At 38.8% G+C, this 22,411-nt stretch overlaps 1 protein-coding gene across 2 annotated transcripts in view; it reads right to left on the bottom strand.

Moving 5' to 3' along the window:
* Window positions 1-1,688: 1,688 nt before the first annotated feature.
* The window catches only part of zmp:0000001236 (mastermind-like protein 2), a 100,414-nt gene continuing 79,691 nt past the window's right edge, over window positions 1,689-22,411 (bottom strand). For both annotated transcript variants that reach the window (XM_067450152.1, XM_067450153.1), the window contains exons 4-6: window positions 4,726-4,890; window positions 4,303-4,411; window positions 1,689-3,291 (exon numbers count right to left, since the gene is read on the bottom strand). In XM_067450152.1, the coding sequence (XP_067306253.1) occupies window positions 2,465-3,291; window positions 4,303-4,411; window positions 4,726-4,890 (1,101 nt within the window). In that variant the 3' untranslated portion in view covers window positions 1,689-2,464. The remainder of the gene's footprint in view (window positions 3,292-4,302; window positions 4,412-4,725; window positions 4,891-22,411) is intronic.

Below are 22,411 nucleotides of genomic sequence, written 5' to 3' on the forward strand. Positions count from 1 at the left end.
CAATTGAAGTCAAGATCTTAATTCAAAGCCGTCTTTGATTCCTATCTGGTATAAAGCATGTTTATTTTATTTGTATATACCTTATGTTCATGTTTGCTGATCAATGTTTATGTGAATAAAAGCCTAAATTCTTCAGTGTCTAAAATAATCAAGTCTCTTCAGAAAACTTGGACTAAACCACTCAATTCATATGGGTTAGTTTTTACGATCTTTGAAGCATTAAAGTGGTAGTTGTGTAGACTGTCAATGGAGGGACAGAAATCTCTCAATTTCAATAAAAATGCACTATATTACCAAAAGATTTGGGACGCCTGCCTTTACATGCACGTGACCTTTAAATGACATCCTATTCTTAATCCATAGGGTTTACTATGGGGTTGGCCCACCCTTTGCTGCTATACCAGCTTCAACTCTTCTGGGAAGGCTTTCCACAAAGTTTAAGAGTGTGTTTATGGATATGCATATCATTTTTGACCATTCTTCTTGAAGCACTTTTGTGTGGTCAGTCACTGATGTTGGACGAGAAGGCCTGGCTCGCAGTCTCCGATCTATTTCATCTCAAAGGTGTTCAATCGTGTTGAGGTCAGGCCAGTCAAGTTCCTCCACACCAAACTCGCTCATCCATGTCTTTATGAACATTGCTTGGAACAGGAAGGCGCAATCCTCAAACTGTTCCCATAAAGTTGGGAGCATGAAATTGTCCAAAATCTAGAGTCCAGTGGTGGCTTGCTTTACACCACTGCATTGCACTTGTTGATGTAAGGCTTGGATGCAGCTGCTCGGCCATGGAAACCCATTCCACAAAGCTCTCCACACTGCTCTTGAGCTGATCTAAAGGTCACAGGAAGTTTGAAGTTCTGTAGATACTAACACTACAGAAGGTTGACGACTTCTGTGCACTGTGCCCCTCAGCATGTGCTGACCCCGCTCTGATTTTTGAGTGGCCTACCACTTCATGGCTAAGTTGCTGTGGTTCCCAATTGCTTCCTCTTTGTTATAATACCCCTAACATTTGACCGTGGAATATTTAGTAATGAGGAAATTTCACAAAAAGGGTTGCATCCTGTGCAATAAGACTATCACGGGACCACACTTGAATTCACTGAGCTCCTGAGAGCGACCCATTCTTTCACTAATGTTTGTAGAAGTATACTATCTGCATGAGCTGCTTGATTGTATGCAATTTTGGACATGAAAGTGATTGGAACAGTGATTTGGAGGGGTGTCCTTATACTTTTTGCAATAAAGTGTATCTTAATTTGTGTTCCAAAATGAACAAATGTCTTACAGGTTTAGAACAACATGAGGGAGAGTAATTAATTAAAGAATTTTAGTTTCTGGTGAGCTAACTCTTAAACCTACCCATACCACCTAACCTCACGTGTCCCACCTCAACAGCAGCACAAATGTTTTACAATTCAATATGAACACACTACGTACGTTTTACATCTTTTAATGCGACTGAAAATTGACTAGCTACTATTGAGCTGCGGAATTAAAAACCTTACAAGTAGCAGTATTTTATAACTGTGTATAGTGATGATGGATGTCAGAGCTGATATGATCAGATTTTCTGAATCTGGTAATAACAGAGGACCCAAGACAGAGCCTTGTAGTACTTCACTTCCATTTGACATGGAGTATAAGAAATAAATAGTCAAAATGTTCTGTAAATTTTCTTCTTTGACGTAGTTTATTATCAAAGGCTAAACTGACAATAGGATATACACTTATGACAGAATTATAGTGCATTATAGAAAAGAAATAGAAAAAATATCTTTCATATAACTGAGATACAGATGTACAAATACAATATTACCAATAAGAACTTTTAAAACTTACTGCGTCTTTCTAAAGAAGGTCAACTTTATCAATTAACAACATCTAACATTCTAAGCATGTTTATTCCCTTTACAGATTTGACTCTTTTGGATGTGTAATGATACAAAAATGGCTATTTTTTCAATACCCGTTCATATGTAATTTTAGACTGGATAGTCAAAACGGATCTGAACGTTTCATGTCACAGAATAGTATTTTAAATGTTCAAATATTTAAGGTGTATAACCTCAAACTATTAGAGCCAGATTAAGCAAAGTATTGATCATGTCAAACTGCCTGCTTGTTAAGTGTCAACGTAATGCTCGATGGCTCCATTATGGCATTTATTTTATATTAATATGTGCTAATGGAGTAATACAATCTTTAACAGAAATCTCACAGCGTTTTAATGATAACTGATATGAATATAGGGGTAGTGTGTGGTTGACTAAAAAAAAGTCACTGAAGCAATGCATGTGAAACTTTACAACGTTAGTAGAAGATATGAAGAAACAACCCAACAATATACTAGTACATTTGTTTCCCACACAAATACAAGGATAATAAAATATTTTAACAGGCCTTTCAGATCAGGCTCCTAATACAGACATTTTGAACAAAATTCTCATGCTTTGAGTCTGTTTTATGAATGTCCACCTAGAATTTCCTCCAGGTTGATGTCTTTCATCCAGTCATCATTGCTCGAACCAGATTTAAGCAGGGAGTCGATGAAATCAGAGTCTGTGTTTATACCTGGTACCGTGTTATCATCCTCCGGTAGGAAGTCAAAGGTCAACCGGCCTGCTCGGTTGTTCTGATAATTTGCTGAGCTTTGGCTCAGCCCTCCAAATGTAGTCGGGCAACCCTGCTGTTCAGGGGAGGATTGGGCCAGGCAAGTCACCCCAGGTAGTGGGGGTATTCTAGGATGACTGGATCTGGGAGCAGAGCTTCTGATCACAGGGTTTATTGGTAGCAGGTTAGAATGAGGTGCCACCTGGTTAGGTGGGCAAATAGACCTTGGAGGAAAATTAATGTCACTTTGGGGGGTCACTGTATTGGGGAGTCTTTTGACATCTAGACCTGATAGCGCTCCACTCTGTTTGGCACTGGCTACCCAGCTCAAAGCAGTGTCCAACCTGCTGGGGTTTGTGCTCATGTCACCCAGTCTTTGCCCCAGCAGGGAATCTTGACTGACGCTGGTCCTCGCATGCTGAGTGCTCGATTGAAAAGTGGGTCCCTGGTTGTTTGTCCCATGGAACTGAGGCTTGTTTTGCTGATGCCCCATTCGGATCAGGCTGCTGGGTTGCTGTCGGACCTGGTTTGCACAAGCCTGAGCACCTGTGGGTCCTGAATTAGGGTCTTGTCCAAGAGGAAATCTTCTCTCTCCAGAGGAGGACACCATCTTGGTTCCCTGTCCACTCGGCAGGTGGCACGATAACGATTGGATGTCACTTCGATCTGACCCATTGCCTGTTGTATGAGCATAAAAAACATTGGGGGTTTAAAATATTGACTTACCAAGAAATATCATACTGTAAATGTCTTAAAGGGATAGTTCACCCTGAAATGAAAAGTTGTTCCAATACCCTATGTCTTTCTATCTTTTTTGGGCCTCAAAAGGAGAAATTTTGAAAAAACGTCCTGCACGCACTCCTTCATATTATGGTGACCAGGCTAAAACTTTAGAAAATGGATACAAAAGTATCACGCAATGATACAGTGAGACGTGTGCCATATATGGAAAGTGTTCTGGAGGCATACATAAACCTTATTGTTTCTTTCTCGCAAAAGTCTCACTGTATCATTGCGCGATACTTTTGCATCCTCTTTGTAAAGTTTTAGCCTGGTTGCCATTCACTTCTATCCTAGAAATCTAGACGCACACTAGCGGCAGCAAATCTAATCTGCTGCGAGCGTAGTCTAGTAAATCTCAATAGACTTCAGAGCTGGAAATACCAAACACTGGTCAGGCCAATCACATTGTGTATAGAGTCAGTGGGCGGGGCTTAACATAATGACGGCAGAGTTGCGTGTTACTTGTAAACAAAGAAGCTGGCAAAAGGCAGTCTTTCAAATTGGCTTTGGCCGCGACTCTGGAAGACTTGGAGTTAAGCTTTTGAGTATTTTCAGAGGTAGAGCACTTGCTACTGCCAAAAGATACAGACACTTTGCTGTGAGCATGTAAGACATGCTGCTGCCGTTGCATCAATATAAATCCATGAATCCCATAGCAGGTCTAGGCAGGTGGCGCTGGGGGAGGTGAAGGGTTCCAGAAGAACTCTAATAGCTTACAGCGATAACTGAACCAGACTATTTAATTTTTAAGCCAGCAATCTCATTGGCTAAAGAATCAGCGGAAGCCAATTTGGCAGGCGCTGCATAGTAAATTATATGATTATTAGCAGATGCATGTAAAGGACCTATCAGAGTTTACTAAATATTTCCCATATTATATAACACAAAAAAAAATACAATCCACACCTGAGTACAAGCTAGGCTGTTGAGATCCAACTCCATTGCGTGGGTGTTTGTAGTCTGGTGGAGGTCGTGTTAGATGACGACTGAACGGATCCTGCGTGCTCAGTTTATCCTGAAAAATTGACAGAAAAAGGACATAATTTAGAAGTTTAGGAATAAAACTCTGGGACTAGGTATTTAAGGATTCATTAGTATTTTCTGGTCATAACTTTAAGGTTTGTGCTTATATGCAGGAACTGACTTTATTAAAAAATAAACCTAGTACCAATAGACGTGTAACAACTAGCCCCGGTCTCTAAAAAAAAAAAAAAAAGTAATGGTCATCTGTAAATTGTAAAATTCCTTCACCTTTCAGAAAATATTTAGAAAACCTCAAAGTTGTAAGTATTTAGACAATAAAGCACATTTCCCAACTTTAGCACTCACTGTATCAGCGATGTTGTGTTGCGGTTGGCCCAGTCTTTGAATGTTCTGGTCTTGGCCTGGGTTCTTCTGCTGAGAACTGAGAACTGGAGGCCTCTGCTGTTGAGCCTGGCCTGATATATCTGCAGGACGCCCATTCGCTGGTAAACGAGGGCCTGGTGATATTCCCTACAAACAGAAACTGTTGTTATCATCTGAACTGCACATCAAACTAGCCACTGCATTCATTTCTACTGTGCTTGACAGATCAGTCCACTAGAGGGCGAGCTTTGTTTACGGTGAGTCTGATGTTACACAGTCACTGTTCACATGTGACTTCCTGTGTGTGGTGATAGGGATTTTCCATAGCCTTTCCCACACTGTTCTATCACTTGGAGAAAACACGTCCATGGCTAGATTCATAATGGTCCCCATTAATGGTACCAAAGGGAGAACAAATTAGTCAAAAATTCTCAAAACATCCTGTCATTTTAATATGCCTGCAGTTAAAGATAAACTTTAAATAAATACTTGCTCTTATATTATTTATAAAGCAAGGTCTAAAAGACTGTTGTTTAAACAAGTAAACAGCCGTTTTCACTGGAATTAAATAACTGAAAATGTGTTGGCTACCCTGGTCAATGAGGCTGTCAGGACTAGCTGTTAGTGAGACTTTTTGTATTTTATTTTTGTGCATACAGTAGCATAGGTTTATTGTATGACTGATAGCTGTGCTCAAGCCCTGCTGCACTCTTATAAAACTGATCCTATGGGGCGCAACCCAATTGCTGCCAGCAAAGGACAGATTTATTCAGCCACAGGGCAGAGGCATGCAATAACAGATAATCTCATAGGCCTACTTATCCCTTTTTTTGCACTTTGCTGAAATGCATTTATACTGAGCTGTGATATTTCATGTTAGTCGCTCTTTCAAAGCAGTGATTAAATGGTTGCGCGCTGCTACTTTAGCCGTGAAAAACTCAACTTGGATGAGAGCAGAGCACCATTATAATCAATTATGAAAACACACTTATCGGTTTCAAGGTAGTCAAACTTAAGTAATTGTGTGTGTGTGTGAAATCAACTAAATTACATTTGCAACAATTAAATTAGCATTAAGCACGCACTGTTAACCCCAAAAAAGCTAAATAATACGCTTTATTACGGATAGTATAGATCCATTTAAAAATATACATTTATAAAATTTCACAATTATAATATATATATGTATACACTGTAAAAAAATATTGTTGGTTTTTGTTGGTTTAAACTTAAAGTAAGTAACCTGGTTGCCTTAAAATTTTGAGTTTATTGAAAGTAAAAATTTGAGTTGATACAATGAAGGACATTTACATAATCTTTTATTAATATTTTAATAAAGGTTGTCGCATTTTAAAAAATGTTCATTGTATTAACTCAAAAATTTAATTTCAATGAACTCAAAATTTTGAGGCAACCAGGTAACTTTTTTTCTAAATCATTTTTTTACTATATATATATATATATATATATATATATATATATATATTCATTCACAATTATTGTGAATGAAACAATTTTAAATGTAAATATTAAATATAATAAGAGAGTTTTGCCATATGTTTATTTTAGTTTTTGTAATGTTTTGTAAAGTAATAGTTGTGTTAAAATGTAATGTCTGTTTGACATGCAAAATCATCATCATTAATAATTATAACAATACTATACGAAACCCACAATAATAATAAAAAAAATGTATTGTCCCCATCTTTTAATTAATAGATATCAAGTGAGATTTTGATTATATTTCGAACACTGTCCCCAGTTTCGATTGTTCCCCTTAACCCTTTTCCCTAGCCAGTTCAAATATTTTCTGTCATTTACGCTTCCCTGCCATTGATGAGGTTTTTCGACAATCCGTGTTTTTGCTGTTATGTGGTGGGGGGTGCTGTTAATGATCTCCTGAAATGCTACAGAATCTCCAGATCCAATTTTTTAAAATAAAAATTAAGATCATCTGCATAAACCTGAAGGCACAGATAGCACACACACAAGTAAGCTAACGAGATAGCCAAACAGCATGTCGATAATTACCTAATTTTGGATCATATTGCCTATGTTTGCCTGAGCGGTTAACTTGAAACAGCTGATTATCCTCCAATGAGAGAGCAGGTAAAGTCCAAACAATATGCATGCCAATGATTTGTGAGGAGGTATTCATTCCCAAGCTTTCCTTGAAACTTCTTGATTTTTAAGAAATACTTCACCCCCAAATTAAGATTCTGTTATTATTTACTCTCCATCATGACATACCGTAATTGCATTCCTGTAGCTCAAACTGTTGCACTAGACACAACAAGGTAATGGGTCCGATTTCAAAGGAGTGCATGAACATGCAAAGTAAGTTGATTTGGATTCAATGTATAATGTATAAATGCAAATTACAAACTTGTATAACTTTATTTGTTCCATATTAGACAAAATAAGTTTAGTTCAATGTCCAAAAAGGACCATAAAGTGTCACAGCAGTCCAATTGTGTGAGATATTTTCCCATGTCTCCTATAATACCTTTGCGTGAGGTACAGACTCAGAAGTCATTTTAGCTAAAAATCTGACATGGCTCTTCAATGCTCACACACATTCAGATACATAATATATGGGATGGATTACTTGTACTTGTATGTCACTGGCCATTTAAATGGAATCACATTCCATTATGTATGGGGAAAAGGCAGCTTGAACATTCTACTAAATACCTCCTTTTGTATTCTATCGAAGAAAGTCATACAGGTTTGGAATGACAAAATGGTGAATAAATCCTGACAGAATTTTTGAGAAAATATCTGTCGCTGCATCAGATATGGGCTTTCTGCAGTAAATTATCCTATAATAAATGATAAGGCATGTCTAGGAAAAAGACCATTGTGCTGAACCAAAAAGGAACAATTCTGTCTAATAGCTTCAGAACTCTAAACAAGCCTGAATCTGAGGAACTTCTCAAGTGGCTAGATCTCGCAAGAGCATCTGCAAAACAGCCGAGGCTGTAGGCTTCTGTCCTCGACAAACTCTGTTTGAGAACATCAGCCCGAACGGCCAAACACACACTGTGTATACAGTGTCAATCACAGTGTTGACACAAAACATTTCCCAGGGCAGAAAGGATTTTACTGAAACCCCACTGCGTTACGCGAGGCTATTAATTTGAGAACAGATGTCTTTAGGAGAGAAACTCCCTCTAAAGCCCCACTCAAGAGGTCCAGAAATGAAAACACTAAACGAACTCTTCTGTCATGGGAGGAATTCCACAGTAGACCACAGAGACGGAAGAATACGAGAGTGTGAGACAGAGATTATTCGGAGAGAACACTTTCTAGAGATGCAGTGGATCTCATAGATGCCACATTCCCTGATGGATCAGCTCTGGGATGTCTGAAAATGAATGTGAGGGCGAGTGGGTTCAGTTCGGAGCTCTGATAAGCTCCTTTCACAATGCAAAGATGAATCTCTTCCTGGAAGAAAAAAAAAAAAAAAGACAGAAGAGGACAAGATAGTGACTAAAAATGTGGCCAAGTTGTTATGAAGCTGCTAAAGGTGTTTTAAGAGGGTTTTTGTTCATTTTTTCTGGCCAGATTGCTAAAATTGTTTACATTGGACAATTGGTACTGAACGAGTTATGCATCTAAATGTAATATTATCCTTATGTACATTTAAATTTAGTTTAAAAAATACATTTACCAAGATAGGAATATTCTCTTTGTGTGTATGTTGGTATCTTCAGCGATTAGCATATGGCTTTGTATCAGTAGAAACCAAGGGGGTAATCTAGCGCTCGGAAAGCGTTCCACCCATAGGGGCTGCCATTGCTAACCAAGCCATCAGCTGCTGTTAGCATCCCATTGACTCCCATTCATTTTTGAGTCACTTTGACAGTGAATAACTTTACATCTGAGGCGTTAAAAGACTCCATTTGTCCATTGTTTATTTCTAAAGAAACACGACAATGCATAAAAGGCTCCATTACCTTGTATCTTACACTATCGCCCCGCAGAAGCTGTTTTTGTAAAAATAGGCTAACGATTGCGTCATAACCAACGCGACTCTGTCGCACAGTTGAGAAATTACCGTATAGACCTGAGGAGACGCTCGCAGGCAATCTTTTACTGTCTATGAGACAGTCGGGGGGACGTGGAGACAAAGTCTGATAAAGTCAAGGGGGAAGAAGCCCATAGTGAGCCAAAAGCAACAGGAGAAAATATTTAAACAACGTGATTCAGATTTCACTTTCCACATCTACTAGAAGACCTACAGCTGTCAGACAGGAGGCTCACGTCACATCTACGTCGTCAAGCTCAGTCTGAGCCTGCGCAGTTCGCTCAGCCATCAGGAAGTGAGTGCCCCTAGGTTGACTTCATTATTTCGCCGTTGACGTCAATGGGATCGCTCAGTCCATTTCTTTTACTGTCTATGGTAGAAACCCTGGAGTATATTCGAATGATCGTGCAAGAGGATGATCATTACCGGAGCAGGAAACAGGTGAGGATCATTCAGAAACCTGTCAATTCTTACACACCGTTAGGTCAGGGGTCCTCTCTACGATATCATTTCCAGTTTAATGTTTTTTTTACATTTGTTAGTCGCACCACATGATCTTGATTTGTGCAAGTTTTTTGGTAACACTTTAGTATGGGGAGCACACATTCATTAATAACTATGACTTTTCCTCAGTAAACTCCTAACTTACTGCTTATTAATAGTTAGTAAGGTAGTTTTTGTAGCATTTAAAGGGGGGGTGAAATGCAGTTTCATGCATACTGATCTTTTTACACTGTTAAAGACTTGGAATCCCATACTAAACATAGACAAAGTTTCAAAAGTTAAGGTGGACGTTTGATGGGAGTATTTCTTTGTCAAAAATACTACTTCCGGTTAGTCATAAGTTTCGGCAAGTTTTTTGCGATCATGCGTCCCCTTTGACGTTAATGGGGTGGAATTTCCTTGTATGGGCCTTACGGACAATTCTACCGGAAGCGCGTGAGAGAGAGCGAGGGAGAGAGCGAAAGTAACAGGCTACGCCCATCAAAGCGCTGGCTTGTAGGATGCTGGACAGGTGATGTGCACATAACAATGTCACCAAAAAAGTGCGTTTTTGGTTGCCAGACCAAGACAGTCCTGCACAGATTCCCCAAAACCCCGCGTTAAGGCAACAGTGGATGTAATTTGCTTTTCCGGATCAGCAACTGAGTTGCGCGAATGTTTATATCTGTTCGCTGCATTTCGGTGCCGACTGTTTCATAAACAAGGCCCAGCTCGACGCCGGATTTTCCCAATCGCCTAATGCTGAAGGATGGAGCAGTCCCAACGTTAGAAGGGTGAGTGAGACTGCTTCAAATGTCTGTGTTTTTTTTAGTCCGCTTACTGTCTACACAAACCACGCGTAAACACACAAACACACGTGCACAACTGCACTTCCCACATGTACACCTTCAAAGACAAAAATACGACGATATAATTCAAGTATAAATATGTAAATAACACAAGCCGCTAAGCATATTATATAGTTAGTGTATAACTTGTACCACATAGAGACGTCCTGCTCTAGTCGTTTTTGCTGCTGCTCCTGTTCAACTGCAGCCTCTGGGTCTGATTCCGGATCATAGATGTATGGCTGTATCTGATTAAAAGCCATATTTTTATTTTGAATAAAGTTTTTTTCCCGCTGTTAGGGATGAGACAGCTTTACGACGCACTCGACTCAACACACAGCGCGCTGCTGCACACGTCATTATTTAGCTCCGCTCACACGACACGCCCCCACCCGCTCGGCTTTTTTCGGAAAGACTCGGAACAGCGCATCTTTCTTATATAATTATTAAAAAAATAAAGACTTTTCGGAGATATGCAGGATGCAATGCTACTCTATAGGTACTCAAGATTGACATGACACTGACTGAAACTGAGTGTTTCACCCCCCCTTTAAGTTTAGGTATTGGGTAGGATTAAGGGATGTAGAATAAGGTCGTGCAGAATAAGGCATTAATATGTGCTTTATAAGTACTAATAAACAGCCAATATCTTAGTAATATGCATGCTAATAAGCAACTAGTTAATAGTTAATAACTGAACCTAAAATAAAGTGTTACCAGTTTTAAAATCAACAGTGAAAAGAGAAATAATAATAATGACAAATCACAGCACATAATAAGGTTCATTTGTTAATAATTGTATAATTGATGAGGCCTTTTAATGGGGCTTTTATTTCTTCATTATGATATCAGACAGTCGCACCACCCTGACATTTTTTACACTTTTATTTTGACCAAAAATGTATAAAAAATAATTTAAATCATAGTCATCAAAGAAGAGGTACTCAAGTCATTGTGTGTGAATTCATTGTTTTTAAATGTATAGATACACACACAAAAACGTACAAAAAAAAATTGGTGTAGAAACCATTTTCACAAGTGGAGATAGGCATGTAACTGATTTAATCCTGAAATGTATGTGTTTTATTTACAACTTTGAAAAATATGTTTTTTAAAGTAAAGGTATAAAGTATAAGTATTTTAAAAATAGCATTACATTATAAGCCCATGTGCATGTTTGCTAATGCTAATAAAGGAAGAGAGAGAGAAAAATGCCACGTATTTGAAGAACGTAAAGCCTCTCATCACATTCCACACATGCTAACATGGTTAAATGTCATATTGTTGTAAATGCTCTGGTGGTGACGACTATGTCCTAAATACAGAAAAAAAGGGGGTATTCACTTCTGTTCAGGTCTATTCATTACATCTGAACTCCCTCCACCAGTCGATACCGTGAGAAATTCAGACCATTCTCATAAGTTGTGACCACAAAGCCAGATTGTGTTCACATTTGACTGAAATCGACTGCCTCAGTCAAACCCTTTGTTATGTGGGGGAGCTAAAGCCTCGTTAGTGTGGCCGTCTCTAATCCACTCTTTGTGATCCTGATGTGTCATAAAGCTGTTTTCCATCTCTTTTTCCCTCTCCGTTCTTCACCAGTGCATCGTTAAATGAATACCACATGTGTCCGCGGAGTCCATAAAGGAGAAATGTGATTTAGGCTCCCATTCCACCAGCATTACAAGCAGTTGACAGGACTCCAGACCCGGGCCCCGCTGCTCTCTCACAGCACTTCCTGCCGACTGGAGGCAGGACGCCCTCCCCGGGGAACAGCTCGGCATCTGGATTTGGCCCCAGATCGTTTTCCCAGGAAACATGCGCTCCTCTCGGAGTTCGGCTACAACAACCTGGCACTCTACCCCCAACCCCCACGCTAAACCAACTCATTCCCACTCGCATTGAAGTTGCTTTAATGAAGAGCTTCAGTCAGGCTCTGAGCAGAACTTGAGAGTGTGAGAAAACACAAACCTGAGGCCCCAAACTTTCATTTCCCTCACCAAAATACATTCTATATTTTACTACTCATGTGAATGATAGAAAAAAAACATGTCTTTCTGCAAAGACGTATGATTAAGAGGGGTTATATAATGGCACATGCACTTTTACAAGTTGGAAATGTATGTTGCCAGTGCCTGTACACAGCCATCCTATAATGATAAAAATCCATCCCTTTTTAAAAAAAAAATCTCCTTATATGTTTTCTACTGTCTCAAATCAAGCCGTACGACCATGTGACACCACACACGCCCCTCCCACGATTGATAACTGACAGCAGCGTTTCAACACAGACCCGCCCTGAGCGAGCTCATCACAGTCCGCCATTGTGGATATGCTGAAGCAGAATGGCGTCTAAGCGATTGTGGTGTTCTGTTCTTGGGTGTAATAACGAACTAGGGCTGCACGTTTTCAAGTTTTTCATTAACCGTTAACCGAGGCCCTTAGCGGTTAATACTCGGTTAACCATAGTGTGCGTCAGGGTTATTTTTAGCTTATTAATTTGACGACCACCATCTCCGTAGTGAACGCGCCTATAGAGAGAAATGCACATCATGGATTACACAATCAGAGAGTAGCCTATTTCTTTTCGTTTTAAATTGTTAAAAGACATTTCAAGTTTCTTAAGATCTATTTCATGTCTGCGAGGCGTACGCTGAGTTTCGTTAAATTAGGATGAGATGCGCTCCAGTTCACGAGCAATGCGAGTGGCCGCGAGGGCGCCTGCACGATTAGGGCATGTAACGTTAGTAAAATATGCAGCCGAGAATGATTCACACAGACAGCGTTTGACTCGCGCGGCTGATGGGCCTCTCCCGGCAGAGAGTTCAAGCATCTGTGGACTCGTCCCGTCAGCTCTGGCCATCTTGCTTTCAGTCCGCGATCAGCTTTTTTGTTTTCTTCATTACAGTTAAAGTAACGTCTGCTTTTCTCTAGTCATTCACAAGTTTCTCACTTCAAACTTTCTTTCTTCTGATCCGTTATGCACAGCGCGCGCGGCTCCCGACTCTGCTTCTGCCCTAATGCGACTTTTAGTCCAGTGCGACGTGTTATTTTCCTCTTCATGACGCATATTTTGACTGATGCGACTCATACTCCGGAGCAACTTTTGGCCTGAAAAATGCGGTAAGCACTGCATTGCAATACTTGCATTTCGCCCCGTCACTCTCATTTTTAAAGTGCTCCCACGCTTTCTTTGCCCGCTTAGAAAGCTGGTCATGACTTCTTCTTGTGGATACTACCCTAACCCTATGGATACTACAAATGTCTGGGAGCGCTCTGGCGGTCTATAGGGGTGCAAACATATATTACAACTAAATTCAAGGGACGTCATTGACGCCACTTAACCGAGCAAAATGTTTCACTCGGTTACGCAATTTTTAACGGTTAATCGGTCAATCGGTTAACCATGGACACCCCTATAACGAACACAGCAGTCATTCTGATGTTCCTAAATCCGAACCGCTGAAGACGCAGTGGCTGAGTTTAGTTTTCGAAGGGAATATTCCCCCTGATCAACGTCAAAGCTTTTATGTTTGTGCGAATCATTTCTCACCAGACTGCTTTATAAGCGAGGGTCAGTATGAAGCAGGTTTTGCTGAGAAGCTGCTCCTGATACAAGGATCGGTACCAACTATTCGTGTTCCTGCTGCGCCTCCAGAAGAGGGGAGTGTAACGTTTGAATCGCTTGCACGCTTCACGATGAATGCGGCTAAAGTTTACAGGGTAAGTTACATTACGGCATGCTTTCTATGTATGACGTTCTCAATATAATTCATAATCCCACGTTTATAATGAACAACACATTATGGTTACTGTGTTACTGTGTACGCTGGTGCTAAAGTTAACATGGTAACACAGCACTAATCTTACTTTTGTAGATGGTTTATAACTGTGTCTGTTACTGTCCAAACAAAATAAAAAATAGCGTTGTAACAGTTATTACACTGCATAGATAATGTTACGCATCACTGATTCAAGTCAAAGTTTTTATTGGCATCAGCTGTAACATCAATCTGTCAATGAACTAACTTATACATCAGTAAACACATAGCATTCATATCTCACTATGCTAACGTTACCCTGGCAGTACATACAAAGATAAATCAAAGTGACATTACATTAACCAACCATTCAGAAACGTCATATTCAGCCTTAATTGTCGAACTTCATTGGTTGGGGCTGTCATCTTGTTCCGGGTCCGATCCGGTTCAAATTGTTACAATGACTTCAGTTACTACTAACTGATAAGGGCGGCAGTGGTTCAGTGGTTCATGTAGGTTGTCTACTAACCGGAAGGTTGGTGGTTCAATCCCCGGTTCCACCTGACCAAGTGTCGAGGTGTCCATGAGCAAGACACCTAACCCCAACTGGTTAGGGGTGCAATTTTGGCATCCTGGCCAAATTTGCCTATTGGCCTCTGTCCATCATGGCCTTCTAATCATCCCCCTCTCCTGATTGGCTTAATCAGGTCTCCTCTCCAACAATCAGCTGGTGTGTAATGTGTGGTGGGGGTTCTGGTGCAACATGGCTGTCGTCTCATCATCCAGGTGGATGCTGCACACTGGTGGTGATTGAGGAGATTCCCCCCTCCATGTAAAGCGCTTTGAGGTGCCAGAAAAGCGCTATATAAATTATTATGATCTTCACTTTAGAATTAATTATACACTCACCTAAAGGATTATTAGGAACACATGTTCAATGTCTCATTAATGCAATTATCTAATCAACCAATCACATGGCAGTTGCTTCAATGCATTTAGGGGTGTGGTCCTGGTCAAGATAATCTCCTGAACTCCAAACTGAATGCCAGAATGGGAAAGAAAGGTGATTTAAGCAATTTTGAGCGTGACATGGTTGTTGGTGCCAGACGGGTCAGTCTGAGTATTTCACAATCTGCTCAGTTACTGGGATTTTCACACACAACCATTTCTAGGGTTTACAAAGAATGGTGTGAAAAGGGAAAAACATCCAGTATGTGACAGTCCTGTGAGCGAAAATGCCTTGTTGATTCTAGAGGTCAGAGGAGAATGGGCCGACTGATTCAAGCTGATAGAAGAGCAACTTTGACAAAATAACCATTTGTTACAACCCAAATATGCAGCAAAGCATTTGTGAAGCCACAACACGCACAACCTTGAGGCGGATGGGCTACAACAGCAGAAGACCCCACCGGGTACCACTCATCTCCACTACAAATAGGAAAAAGAGGCTACAATTTGTACAAACTCACCAAAATTGGACAGTTGAAGACTGGGAAAATGTTGCCTGGTCTGATGAGTCTCGATTTCTGTTGAGACATTCAGATGGTAGAGTCAGAATTTGGCGTAAACAGAATGAGAACATGGATCCATCATGCCTTGTTACCACTGTGCAGGCTGGTGGTGGTGGTGTAATGGTGTGGGGGATGTTTTCTTGGCACACTTTAGGCCCCTTAGTGCCAATTGGATATCATTTAAATGCCACGGCCTACCTGAGCATTGTTTCTGACCATGTCCATCCCTTTATGAGCACCATATACCCATCCTCTGATGGCTACTTCCAGCAGGATAATGCACCATGTCACAAAGCTTGAATCATTTCAAATTGGTTTCTTGAACATGACAATGAGTTCACTGTACTAAAATGGCCCCCACAGTCACCAGATCTCAACCCAGTAGAGCATCTTTGGGATGTGGTGGAACGGGAGCTTCGTGCCCTGGATGTGCATCCCACAAATCCCCATCAACTGCAAGATGCTCTCCTATCAATATGGGCCAACATTTCTAAAGAATGCTTTCAGCACTTTGTCGAATCAATGCCACGTAGAATTAAGGCAGTTCTGAAGGCGAAAGTGGGTCAAACACAGTATTAGTATGGTGTTCCTAATAATCCTTTAGGTGAGTGTGTATTATTCATTATTCATGTTAATAATTAATCTGTATGTAGTAGTTCTTAGTAGTCTTCTAGGAGGTCCAAAAATAGCAGTTATTGATTAACTAATAATGAATTACCACATTTGACTAAGCACTATTACTTTCTAATTCATTAATTAGAGTTTCTTGTAAGTTAGCTTTCAAAACAGGGTTTTCAGGGGTTTCCGAACTTTATGATGCCAAGGACCCCCACATGTGATAAACCTTTTATGAGGGACCCTACTATACTATTTTATAAGAAAAAAATAGTATAGTATGTGTGACATTACAAATACTAAACATTGTTTCCAAACGTAATTTGGCTATACTCAATGTTGACTATATTAACCCGAAGAAGAACATTTTCAGTTAAAACTATTTGTATAAGCTACTTTCACAATAATGTATGTAAGCATCTTACCGCATTAAAATACTCGTACTAGATGGATACAAAGCAAACATATACAATTCTGGAAAGTATGAATATGGCAATACAGGAGAGAAACTTTTAGAAATGAAACAATGGTCGGTAAACTTTATCCCTTTTTGCTTTGTCTTTTTTCTGGGGACCTCTTAGAACCTTCTGGAGGACCCCTGGGGTCCCCCAGTTTGAAAACCCCCAAACTAGAGTGTTAATACTGCATTACTCAATTGTTCCTGTGTAGTGATAGAACAGTATTCTAAAGTGTTACCAAATCTTGTTCATATTTGATGCAACAAGCTTTTATGTAATATGATATAGTGAGAATATGGAGCACCCCCACCCCACCCCATCCCACTCCCCAAAACAAATCAATGAGATCTTTAAAAAATTAGCAGACTATTTACATAAAATGCATATAAATAAGGGCTGTCAATTTAGCTCATTCATTTTATTACAGTTTTTCTCAATTGCTAAGACACTAAAAGCCATCAGCTAACACATTTCTCAGTTGCCTGAACTCATTTAGCTAATTGTGCAGTCTGTTTTCAATACCTTAAACCATTTCACCTTGGTAAAACACAATTTGCAGACCTCACTTAGACTTTTCAGCAAAACTCTAAACACATTCTCATTGTCAAGACACATTCTGCACTCTAATGCACGTCATCCATACGGGTCAACACAAGTGGCAACAATCAAATACAAATGGAGAACACAATGTCATTGATTGAACACAACCACTCAAAACTGATTTAACCTGTTTCAAATGATGAGACAAAACCAATATAAGTACAGTGCATTAGGCTGTATACTGTACAATTAACAAATCGTATTGCCCTGAACATGTTGCTTTCCAGTTGTTTACAGTACTGACTGCTCAATAGATTTTGACCGGTTGCAGGTTCATATCAACAAAGAACAAGTATTACAGTTACAGTATCACAGAAACAAAGGACAAGTTTGTGAGATTCAGAGTACAGTACTGTAAAAATCATATACCAAATAAACGATTGTCTTTCAGACTCCCTCTGCACGCGATAGGATAGCGCTACCACCAACCAGAGCAACGAAGGTGAAACAGAGCTTGTTGATAGATTAAACATTCTCCGTATTTGGTCGGCTAAACTCCGACCACATCTTCCCTTTTTAAGAATGACTTCAGTGCCGTTCTTTGTTCTTTTCTCAGAGAAAAGCTTAACTCCAAGTCTTCCAGAGTCGCGGACAAAGCTGATTCGAAAGACCGCCACCGTTCGCCAGTTTCTGTGTTTACTAAAAGCACGCAAACGCAACTCGGCCGTCGTTATTATGGCCCTGCCCGCCGACTCTATAAACGATGTGATTGGCCCGTCCAGATTGAGAGGAATACAGCTCAGAAGGGTATTGAGAGTTGCTAGACGACACTTGCGGGCAAATTAAATTTGCTGCCGCTAGGGTGCGTCTAGATTTCTAGGCTATATCTATAGCACAAATTGTATTTATTGTGTGATTTATATGCCAAAATGAGTTATGTGCATATGCTACGCAGTTTTCGTGTGCATATGATATGTACTTTATATTGTGTTATGTGCACATACTCCAAACAACTAAACCTACCCAATGGGGTGACAATGCAAATAATATGCACATAAAAACAAATTGTGCCATATAAATCACACAATAAATACAATTTGTGATGTATATGCATTTCATGAGAATGAGTTGGTAAAAATAGGGCTACAAGCAAGAGGAAGAACAAAAAATTGCAAAGTAAAGCAGAGTAGTAATAATTTCTGACAAATTTCGAGCTACTATAATGGAACATGTTTTCATTAATTACAAGACAATGGCAGAAAAATATGACATTTGTTTTGAGATTAAAAATGTGCTTCTCCCTGAGAACTATGTTTTGAACAATGTGTTTTCTATTTTTTGCTTTATTGTTTACTGATTGCTTGATAGAGTTTATCATTTTGATCACTTTGTTTATGATTTGAGAGCGGTGTTTGATTTTGAACACAGGTAAAACTCTTTTGAGGCGAAAGTTTCATTTTGCAAGAGAAGTCAGAGGTTTTGTGAATGGTGCTTGAAGAGGAGGTTTTGTGAATGGTGCTTGAAGAGGAGGTTTGGTGTTTAATGGTTTCAGAAAATGGAGCAAGGTTTCAGAAATAGTGTTTAAGCAAGTGAGAAAAACTGTAATTAGTTAAGCAAAAATAACATGATTCAAATTATTTAACTCACCCGCCCTGCCCCAGATCTACGTAGTTCATCTTACATTTCATACAGGTGATTGGTGATGAAAATGAAGCAGGACAACAACTAACTGTGTGATAGCCTGTAGAATGCCATTACAATACACCTCAATTTTAACATATCAGGGTAAAAATGCCCCTGTATGAGTTTCCGTCTCAATTCACAACAGTTCAACTAATAACAAGTTAATATTGTGGTATATTTTAGACACAAAATAGTCTGTTTTGGCTAAATTTTGCCACTGAAAATATTAGCCGGATCAGGGTTTACGGTCTCAAATAGTACTGTACTGAACTGAACCGTTCCGCACCGCTCGGTAGAAATGAGCAATTAGAGAGCAGACGGTTCGATATGCTTTCGAATCACTCTTGCAAATTAATAAATATATTAAGCAAATCAGTCTGGGTGAACCAATGATTCAATGGCCCATTCATAAATAGAGCCATTTACTTCATTCCTGAATGAATTAGTCGTTTTAAATGAATGAATGACTCAATGTCTGCATCCGAAATCACTTACGCAAATCCTCTTGAGTAGGTACTTAAGTAATTAACTCACGGCAGCTAAAAAAAGATTTTTTTATAGTATGAATGAGTGTCGTAAGTGTAGTATGAATGTAATCTGGATGTTTTCTTTTTATTATGTGACCAACCAGCAGCAATTACAATTCACATTTATATTTACACACCCTCATGTTGTTTCAAACCGGTCCAACTTTCTCTCTTTTGCGGAACATAAAAGAAGCTATGCTGAACTGTTTTGGTCTATAAATATATCTAAATACCAGTTCAGAAGCAGATTCTGAAAAAAAAAGCAAAAATAAATAAATATAAATGCACATTGTAGCCTAAAGTTCACGTGTAATAAATTCTGTTTAATCAAATATTTATTTCTAAAGCAACTTTTTTTCTAATGTCTATTTAATGCTTTTCTTATTTAACACAACACATTAAATGGTCTGTTTTAGAAGTAATTTCTCAGCCAAATTTGATTCATTTCATTTGTACAATTAATTTGTGATTATTTAGATTAATTAATCGGCACATGATGCAATTAATTAGATAACGACTTTGAATCCTTTGACAGCCCTACAAAAAATAAGTTGTCACTCTGTGTCTGCCAATAATATGTCTTAGTAAGATGATATTTAAATGCTGACCAAAGCCAATAATTTTTCTAAATACAAAAAATATAATGATGTATTGATAATCAAGTAAACCTAAATTGCTTCGGTAGGCTAAGTGTTCATCTTGAAATATTGCTAACAATATAAAAGTTATTTTTACATTTACTTCATGAAACTCAGTCAAGCTTTCACAGCAAAAAGACATGAACCACGACCTAAAGGGGGACGCTTTTACAATGAAAGGCCTTTTACGTGCTAAATAAATTATACATTTGACGACAGAAGGGATGTGGTAGTGTTTTTCAGCAAAACAATTTAACACGTTGGTAAAGGCCAAATAAATCTACGTCACATATGATGAAGTAGGGCTTAATATGGTTACATTTGTCTTACTTGGGTGTTATGGATGGCTGTTACATGTAGGTCATTGCCTACTAACTTAATTAGGAACTTTCTAAACCAGCTTTTTTGTTGAATAGATTTGGCTATGATACTATACTAATATTATGGTTACCAGGTCCGCTTTATCTGTCCATTCAGTGCCCTGTACTGTAGATATAAAGATACTGTTTAGATCTATTTCAAAACCTAGTCAGCTGAAGAAAACCCCATAATGCACTGTGACAAGCAGCGCAAAACTAAATCCTAGATGGTGGACAAATCAAAAGAAATGTCTTCCTGTTAAGCTGACTTCCATATTTTGAAAAAATCCTAAGAAATGCATACTCAGACTAAAACAAATACAGTTTGTGAATCCTTTGCACTAAAAGCATAATTATGGTCTCATTTGAAAGCACACCTAGCAGTTTACTGTAAAGTCAAAATGATAATATTTTTTATAATCAAAAAAAGCTAAAATAAGCTTCAAAGTTTTGTAAAGTTATTAGAAATTTATTTGTATGAAATATCTTTATGAAAATAAAATCGAAGTGGGCCTTGGAGAAATCTAGAAATGCACTACAGCTAAAGCCACAAGTCTGACCATGTTATATTTCAGATCTGAAGATGATCAGTCTAAAACTCTGAATTTTATTAAACGTTTTACAAGATCGTTTCATGTGATTTTATTTTGAGATATCTCTGAAATATCAACTGATGTTTATTGCCACATCTTCTCAGCTTTCATTCACTATATTGCCTCTATTGTTTAGAGGTGCAAACTGCCCCATTCAGTTTGTCTCCCCGGCACACATTCACACTTCTGCGGACTGGTTATGGCTCTAATTATTATTCTTTTGTCTGCATTATAATTACTAACGATTCTCTATTCAAACTGTTCTATTCAAACCTCATTTCTAAATCAAACCTCACTTTACCCTCACTGAGACTCTATCGAATGCATTTCGTCCAAATAAGCATTTCAGTAGTTTTACATTTAGAAAATGTTCATAAAAATAAGTATTTACTCAGTGGCAGGTGCATCTAGGGCAAGCTAGCATGTTAGCTTAGCACACCAGCAAAACAACAATTTATACGATTAAAATCATGTTTTATTCAAAACTTGCTTCATATCACTTTATAATTTATAAGTCGAGTGTTTTATATAACAATATGTGATCTCATATAGCTTCGGGTCAAAAAATCTGACAGAAAATATACAATGCTAAAAGCTATGTGGAATAGCATTGCATTATAAATATAATCTATTATGAAACCACCCAACATGGCATAAAGAACACAGACCAACTATATATTGCCGCGATTGTGTGTTTATTGTCTTAAAACGTGTCTATCTGCATAAAATATAAATAAGGGCTTCTGACGATCTCTGGAAGCAGTTTTGGTCATGTCAGATACTTCCTGAATGTCACATGGTGTGTCTGTTCTTCATGTGTTCCACATGGGAGTGAATTTTCAGTAGTACAGCTTTCCAGCGCCCTCCGGCTGCCAGAATGAATTGAAAACACAGCACATCACAGTCTACTGCTCTCATAATCATACATCCGCGGATTTTGGATAAAGATTTAATAAATAATACTTCTCTGTATAGAAATTTGACTCAAACATGTGAGAATCTATCAATATTTCTCCACATCTGCACACTTTTGAAGTAAAAGCCCTGAGGGAAGTTGTTTTGTCGAGTGTCTTCATGACGATCACAGAGGAGTATTTTATGAATGGGAGCAAATGACGCGCATATTACAATCAAAAGGTAGCGACGCCCAAGATCATATTCATAACTCCTGGCACATATTAAACATTACGGTCATTATAAGACTTTGAGAATAAAACGGGGGTAAAAAAATTAAACTTTAGTCTCAGATCTTTTTAATGATGTATAGTTTGTCAAGGTAATTACTTACACCTGATAGTAATTTTGAGCTAATTTAAGCAAAGAGAGCTTCAGTGCGTCCTCGTCCTTGTGACGGTTAACAGGTTGGGATAGTTCACCCAAAAATGAAAATTTGATGTTTATCTGCTTACCCCAAGTGCATCCAACATGTAAGTGTCGTTGTTTCTTCAGTAGAACACAAATTAAGATTTTTAACTCCAACCGTTGCTGTGTGCCAGTCATATAATGCATGTGAATGGGTAACAATTCTATGAGAGTAAAACAAACAAAACAAAAAAATACATGCTTAGACAACAGGCACAAAAATCCTGCTGCTCGTGACGACACATTGATGTCTTAAGACA

This window comes from Pseudorasbora parva, chromosome 8 (assembly GCF_024679245.1).
Source record: "Pseudorasbora parva isolate DD20220531a chromosome 8, ASM2467924v1, whole genome shotgun sequence".
NCBI classification, from domain to species: Eukaryota; Metazoa; Chordata; class Actinopteri; order Cypriniformes; family Gobionidae; genus Pseudorasbora; species Pseudorasbora parva.